The following is a 7,473-nucleotide window of genomic DNA, read 5'->3' as shown; positions in this document are numbered from 1 at the left end:
CCAGGGTAGAAGAAATGAAGAAAGTAGTCTATGAAGGCAGGTGGGTTCAGACCAGAGATCAGAGCACTGCTTCCATGCCCTGTGCTGCAGTAGTGCTTGGGAGGCATTAAACACTTCGCAGTTAAAAAACCCAGCTCAGGGGATGGGGCGACAGCAGCCAGCCCTGCTCCCAGAGCCCGACCTGCAGCCTTGTTCTGGCTTGTCTTCCCACTAGCTTTGGGTGCCTGACTTGTAATAAGCAAGCCTGAAAAGCAGGCTCCTTTTCAGACATGCCAGGCACCCTCAGCTCCATCTCACAGACGCATCTCCAGGGAGTCAGGTTCCAGGTGTACCCAAAAAACCCGCGTTTCAGCCAATACCCAAACACTTCCTTGTCTGAGAGAAGCTCAGCAATGGCCAGGCTCGGGACTCCGAGGCTCAAGGGGAAATTGTTCTACACCAGCTAGTCTAATTGCACTGAAATTACAAGATCAAGCAGCAAATTCGTGTCTGTGTTCATCGCTCTAGGTGGCAAAGATGCACCAGCCAGCGCCTGATCTCTGATTGCTGCAACTTTCACGTTTCATTGGGAAGGGAAGGAGGGGGTTAATGAAGGAGAGCCTTGCCAGTTGGAAGTGCTACCTAAAAAGGGTTTCTCCTACTAGCTGAAGCAAAATGGTTTCTCTTGCCAGCTTGTTTACTCTGCAGCTGAGAGCAGTGGTCCGCCAGGTTGCTGCTGGAACCTGCTGTAGGATCGACGGCTGCGAGAGCAGCGCTGGCACTGGGATGTGAGCAGTGCTGGAGCAGCCGTGGTCCAGCTGTGCCATCCCCATCCTGGGCCAGCCTGCCGTTCCCTCAGGACTGGCAGCATGTGTGCAGGGAAACGCACACACACACACAGCCCTCCAGACTGCAAAACCCAGGCCCATCCTCCTGTCCTTTGGAGGAGTGCTGGTGCTCAGCAGCTAAAGCTGCAGTGACATGTAGCTGAGGTGGTGCCAGACCAAACGTCCCCTGCGGCAGGAGAGTCCTTGGGGCCCTTTCCCATGGAAAGGACACACAAACCCCACCTGAGACCAGGGGCTGGCAATGCTGGACAGGACTCTGTGATTCTCCTGGGAAAGGCAAGCTCTGAACAAACCCATCCTGCCCCAGCTTGCTGCTGCAGAGACAGAAAACATGCAAGACTTGTTATCCTTTCAGAAAAGCAGAGCTTACAGCCATGTGCTGAGACAGGTATCAGCCATTCTCACGTCTCCAGCAGATTTTAGAGTCCACGGGCCAAACTGGGGCAGCTTCCACAGCACACAGCCCAGGATTAAAGTCACCATGCCTGCAAACAGAACGCAGTGCCAGCAGAGCCAGCCGGGCAGGAGGCAGCCTGCAGGCACCCAGTGCCCAGCAACCAGCCAGAGGATTGAGCCCGTGTTTTATAGCTTGTATATTAATTACTGTGAATGTAAATAAGATTAAGGTTTTAATTCCAACTTCATCTCTTTGAGGCTTCTACTGTGCTCTTGGGTTTTCTGTTGACATTAAGCTTCTCAGGAGGCTACAGCAGAGTGCACTTTGCAGGCAGGTGGAGGCAGCAGCACCTCCTGCACTGGGATGGCCTGACACCTCCACAGCCCTGAGGACACTCTAACTTCTGCACAGCCCTCTGCACCTTGATAAACACAGCACTGCTCTGCACGCAGAGCCCTGGCCTTCATCCACAACCTGCAGGGCTAACCAACAATTAAAACAAGAAGGTCCAACACCATGCAGCATCCTACTGCAAACCCAAGGCAGGGCAGGATGGGGAGCAGGATGATGCAATGCTCACCAGGACAATGCTTTGCAGCTAGCAAAGCCAGCAAGCTGCTCAAGGCACTCATAGCAGCCAGCTGACAGGCAGTCCGGCTCTCAGCCTGGACCACCACCATAGCTGGAACTTTACAGATGGAAAGGGGCCAGAAAGCAGCAAGCGTAGGCTGGACATGACAGCAGGCACTGCCTGCACAGGCTGGAGGCAGCAGCACCCTCTGCCACGCTTCCCTGCTGCCCAGGGGAATGCTGCTAAGCCACAGCTGGGCTCAGCCTGAGAGCACCAACCCCAGCAAAGGCAGAGCCTTCGGTGCCTGTGAGCAGGAGCAAACCTAGGTTCACCCACAAAAGCACCCTAAGATAACCACGATTTGCTGCAAGCAACAGCCCTGCTGCACCCCAGCTGTGCAGAGCAGCTCCTGGCTCACAGGCTGCAGCACAGAAGGCTGAGCTACAGCAAGGAAGGGCTGTGAGGGAAGGAGCCGAGCAGAGAGAAAGCAGTGCAATCCCACGTCTCAAATGCCCATACCACTGCCTTCAGCTACAGCCACCTCTGGGTAGGACCGTGATTATTTTTCATTTTACACACCAGGAAAACAGACCAAGAGGATCCAACAGAAGGGCAGCAATGCTCACTGTCATTCAGCCCATCCCGCACAGCTAGGAGCAGTGGGTGAAGGGAGCTGCTTTGCAAGTGAGGATGAGGACCAGCTGCTTCCCAACTGGGGTCTCTATGGGGAGAAACCCCCAGCAGTGCTGGCTTTGCTCCCCTGTGCTGCTCTCCAGCACTTCTAGCAAAGGGGATCACAGCCTTTGTCCCCCCCAAACTGCAGCCCTCCCCCAACCCCAAGGCTTATAACAAGCTACGGGCTTAGGGGGAACCAAAACCCCCACGTTGCTGCTCAATAAGGACAGCGGGACACAAAGATCAGCCCCATCCCACCCCCTTGCACACACCTGTTAGAACACGACCCCTCAGCCAGCTGGAAGGAGGGAAGGCAGGAGCCCTTAATGAGCCTTTCATCAATGAGCCCTTGATTAATCACACCCCACACACGGCCCTGCTTCTCATTTGGGGTAAAAAGCAGCGGGATTGGAGCCCGTCCCAAGCGGCACCCAACGCTCAGAGCGTACAAAGGGACTGAATGTGCAGATTGAGGCTGAGGCCGGAGCTGGGGGGCTGCACGCAGCTACCGGGACCGGAGAGTACGGAGGTGTGGCGGTGGTGCCGCCGTACCGGGCTTCGATGCGGAACCGGGACCCGCAGCGCCACGCGCCGCCCCGCTCACCTGAATCCGCGAGGCGGAGCGCCCGTCGGCGTTTGAACGGCGCTCAGCGCCCGCCTCACTCCTATTGGTCTCCGCACCCGCCCGTCATCTCGCCCTCCGCTTTCCCATTGGCCATCTGCTCGAGGAGGGCGGGGCGGGGCCGGCGCCGCACTATAAAATGCGGGGGCTGGGCGGGCGGCCGTTCAGTGCCTCTGCGCGACAGGTACCGGCCGTGGGGGGGCGGGGGGAGGGCGGGAAAAAGGGGGCGGGGCCGAGGGGCGGGGTCGAGGGCGCGCGCGGGGGCGGCGCGCGGGGAGGGCGGGGGCGCGCGCGGCGCTGGTGGCGGTGTTCGCAGAGCTCGCAGCGCTCGCAGTGCTTGCACTGCTTGCACGCGCCGTGCTGCTCGGAGCGCGGCAGCAGCGCAGCACAGCAGCGCGGAGCACCGGCGCGCACGGCGATGCCCGCTCCGCTCCCTGCGCTGGCCGCCCCCTGAAGCCAACCCTCTCTTTCTCCTCCTCCGTTCTCCGGCTCTCCCCCCCTTTCCCCATTTCCCCCCCCTCCCCCTCCCTTTCCTCCCCAAACCCCTTCTTTTTTTTTTTTTTTTTTTATTTTTTGCCTTTTGGAGCCTATTTTTTATATACATATATATATTTTTAACCTATTATTTTGGATTTGCACACACACACAAACAAACAACAACAACAACAAAAACCAAACCACCACCACCACCAAATCGACCCAAAAGCCCTCCGCACGCCCTCCCGGTTTGCACCGTGTGGATGCGGCCCGGGCTGCGTGGCGAGAGCAGATGCTGAGGGGCCGCAGGAGGAGGATGGAGTGCACCCTCGATGCGCAGAGTTTGATCAGTATTTCCCTGCGGAAGATCCACAGCTCCCGCACTCAGCGAGGCGGCATCAAGCTTCACAAGAACCTGCTCGTCTCCTATGTGCTCCGCAACGCCCGCCAGCTCTACCTGAGCGAACGCTACGCCGAGCTCTACCGCCGCCAGCAGCACTACCCCGACGGAGCCCCGCTGCTCGCCGTTCCCCCTCCCTGCCCTCCTCCGCCGCCCTCCGCCCCTCCGGAGATGCCCCCCCTGCCCGGCGATCCCCACGAGCGCGACGTTCGGAGCTGCGCGGCGCTGCGGGGCGGCGCGGAACCGGGGCCGGAGGTACCGCTGTGCTCCGCCGCCCCCGAACTGCAGCACAGAGCGCCGTGCAGAGACTCCGCGGGGTTCTACCGAGCGGCCCCCGCCGGGCACGGAGCGGGACACGGTGCCGGGGCGGCCCCCCCTTACGCCGCCGCTTCCTCCGGTTGTGACTTTGGGAGCGGAGGAGGAACGCAGCAGCACTGTAGCAGCCGCACCACGGTGCTGGATTTGGACACGCACGTCGTGACCACGGTGGAGAACGGTTACCTGCACCAGGAGTGCTGCTCGCAGTGCCCGTGCTGCTGCCAACCCGCGGCTCCGGGGCCCCCCTCCCCGCCGCCCCCGCCGGGCGCTAAGCGCAAGTATTACCCGGGCCAGGAGGAAGAGGAGGGGGTGGAGGAAGGGGAGCCGGGGGGAGGCGGGGTGGCGGGCGGCCCCCAATTCGCCCCGTGCACCAAACGCGCCCGCTTCGAGGAGTACGGCAGCGCCGAACACCCGCAGGACTCTTCCAACATCTCCAACTTGATCTCCATCTTCGGCTCCGGTTTCACGGGGTTGGTGAGCCGGCAGCAGGCGGACTCAGAGCAGCCCCTCAACGGGCAGCTGTGCGGCAAGCAGGCGCTGGCCAGCCTGGGGGCCTGGACTCGGGCCATCGTCGCGTTTTAGAGCTGAGAGGGGAGCGGAGGGAGAGACGGGGGTGCGGGGGGGGGGCCGCGGTGCTCGGAGCTCTCGGATGGGGTGGGGGAAAAAGGAGGGGGGGGGGGACACCCAGAAACAAAGGAGGGGATGGGGGTTGGGGAGAGGGGCGGGTGGGGGGGGGGGCGAGGGGAGGTTGGGGGGAGCGGGAGGGCAGCGCGATGTTTTATAAATTGTACAATAAAGAACAAAAATCTCAGATCTTGGGAGTTTATTTTTGCAGAGAGAGGGGGGAAAAAAGAAAGAAATTAATAATAATTAAGCAAACAAACGGAGGGGGGAGGAGGAACGGGGGAGGGGAAGGAGGGGGGGGGGGAGATAATAATTAAAAAGCAAACAGAAAAATGCCACCCCCGGAGCACCTCCAGGCTGAATCCTCTTTGTGTCCGCCCGGGGCGGCCGCGGGGCCACGTGAGAGCCGGGCGGCGGCGGGGGGCAATTCGGGACCCCCCGGCAGCTCCGCTTTGTGCGATATATTAAAAAAAAAAAAGGTAGAAATGAAAACATTTCAACTTTGTCGTTTCCCCCCCCCCCCCAAATCCTACAAACGCGTGCGATGTGACTTCAACCCCTCCCCGGCGCTGCTGCGGGGTTATGGGGTCACACGAGCAGGGGGAGCAAAAAGCGGGGCCGCCCTCCCTCCCCCCCCCCCTTTTGCTTCTTAAGTTCAACTCTTCTGGTGCCGGCCTTCCAGCACCGCAAACCCAGCGTGCTCTGGGAGGAGATTCGGCTCCTGTAGGTTCGTTTGATTCCTAATAGTGTTTCTTCTATTATTTTTTTTTCGGAAAGAAAAACCTTTTGTTGTAAAAAGGTGGGTTTTCTGGTTCCCCCCCCCCCCCCCACGTGTGTGTTTCTGCCCACTCCAACTTCACGGGATCGGCACTGTGTGTAACTGACGACGTTGTGTTGGGGTTCGGTTCGGGGTTTTTGTTTGTTTGCTTTCCCCCTCTTTTTTTTGTTGTTGTTGTTGTCGTCGTCGTCTTTTTTATTATTATTATTATTATTATTTCCTTTGTAACCTGTATTTCTGTGCATATGGCATTGTATATCACCGGGTAAAACTGTTCAGATTTGTTTAAAATTTATAATCTTAATAAAAAGTCGATTATAAAGTTGCTGCGCCCTCATTTTCCTCACCACCCCGCATTTCTCTCCGCCCACCCCCGACCCCCAAATCCCCCTTTATCCCCTCCCCGAGGCCCCCCCGGACCCGCAGAGCCCCGCGCAGGTTTGGGCCCCCGCCGCCCCCGTCCCGCACCTCTGCGCGTTCCCCGATGCGCAGGGAAGTTTTTTTGGAGTTGGAGTTTGTTATCCCCGCGCGGTGCCGCTGGGTGGTGCGTGTGGGTGGCGGTGGCGGTGGGTTCCCCCCTCCCCCTTTTTGCGTGCATCTCTCTTCCCCCCCCCCATCCCCACTCCTTCAAACCAAATGAATGAAAGCCGCGGGTTCTCCCGTCCCACCCCCGCGCTGACCGCGGGATGCGCGAATTACCGTCAAGATCTCTAAAAATCCCGTGCAAAACGCTCGAAGTTCCCACCCCCAACCCCGCACCGACACACGGACACCCGCAGAACCTCCAAACCCGCACCCTTTCCCTCTCCAGGAGATGGGGAGAGAAGGGGCGGCCAAAATTGGGGTTACGGAGGTGGGGGCTCTGGAGCTGAGCCTGGAGCGGACCCCCCCTCCGTCGCTCCGCGCCCACCGCGCCCCCTGGTGCCCGCAGCGCGCCCCGCAGTGCCGGGAGTCCGGTTGGGGTGGGGGGGGGGGGGGGGGTGGCAGCAGCCCCGACCTCAGTGCGGGGCAGGGAAGGGACCTCAGTCCGTTTGAGCCGGCAACGGACGGAGCGGGGCCGGGGGCTCCCGAACGGCACCGTGCGATCAGAACGGTCGGAAAAGACCCCCGGGATCAGCGAGTCGCACCGTCAGTCCCAGCATCGCCCCGACGGAGGAAGCGCGGCCGCAAACGGCGCGTCGGGGAGTTCTGCCCGCGGATGGCGATGGGTCAGCAAAGCCCGGAGCACCGCATCTCCTCCCCCAACCCCCGCACAGACGGAGGGGCCGAGGCTGTGCTCACTGAGCACACGATCCTCACTTCGTCCCACTCCCCGTATGCAGCCATTGGGGTTCCCAGGGGGACGCAGAGCCCCGTCACTCACAGAGCCCCATTCCCACTGCAAACTTTCTGGGGCTCCCATCACAGTTTCAAAGCCCGAAATGGACAAACCCATCCCCGTAGGACAGATAACCAGCGGGTGAGGGACACTCCATAGGGACGCGGGTAAAAATCCCTGACACCGAGGAAGGAGCAGAGCCCCGAGCTCCGCGGAGCTGCCGCGACCCCAGCGCTGTCCGTTACTTATTTATTCCCAGCCCCGGTACATGACATTTCTCTGCTGAAGAGGCAGCAGAAAGCCCATCACAGCCTCTCCTGAAAGCAGAGCCTGGAAACCGGTACCTCATCTGCATATTCATAAGCACCTGATAAATTAATCATGATGGCAGAAGCGCTCGGGCTGGCAGGGAGGTGACAGGAAGGCTGCACCCCAACAGCCGCATCCCCTGCGCCTCCGGGCTCCA

At 60.0% G+C, this 7,473-nt stretch overlaps 1 protein-coding gene across 1 annotated transcript; it reads left to right on the top strand.

Annotated features, from left to right (window-relative positions):
* Positions 1 to 3,352: 3,352 nt before the first annotated feature.
* Positions 3,353 to 4,919, top strand: IER5L (immediate early response 5 like). Its single transcript, XM_048965941.1, has one exon. It carries the CDS (start codon positions 3,862 to 3,864, stop codon positions 4,867 to 4,869), a length of 1,008 nt encoding a protein of 335 aa, XP_048821898.1. The 5' UTR covers positions 3,353 to 3,861; the 3' UTR covers positions 4,870 to 4,919.
* Positions 4,920 to 7,473: the final 2,554 nt, after the last annotated feature.

This window comes from Lagopus muta, chromosome 19 (genome assembly GCF_023343835.1).
Source record: "Lagopus muta isolate bLagMut1 chromosome 19, bLagMut1 primary, whole genome shotgun sequence".
Taxonomy (NCBI): domain Eukaryota; kingdom Metazoa; phylum Chordata; class Aves; order Galliformes; family Phasianidae; genus Lagopus; species Lagopus muta.
This window is presented reverse-complemented; position numbering and strand designations above follow the sequence as displayed.

Excerpts from the sequence above, each read along its gene's own strand:
- IER5L (XM_048965941.1), top strand. The coding sequence starts at position 3,862 with ATGCTGAGGGGCCGCAGGAGGAGGATGGAGTGCACCCTCGATGCGCAG.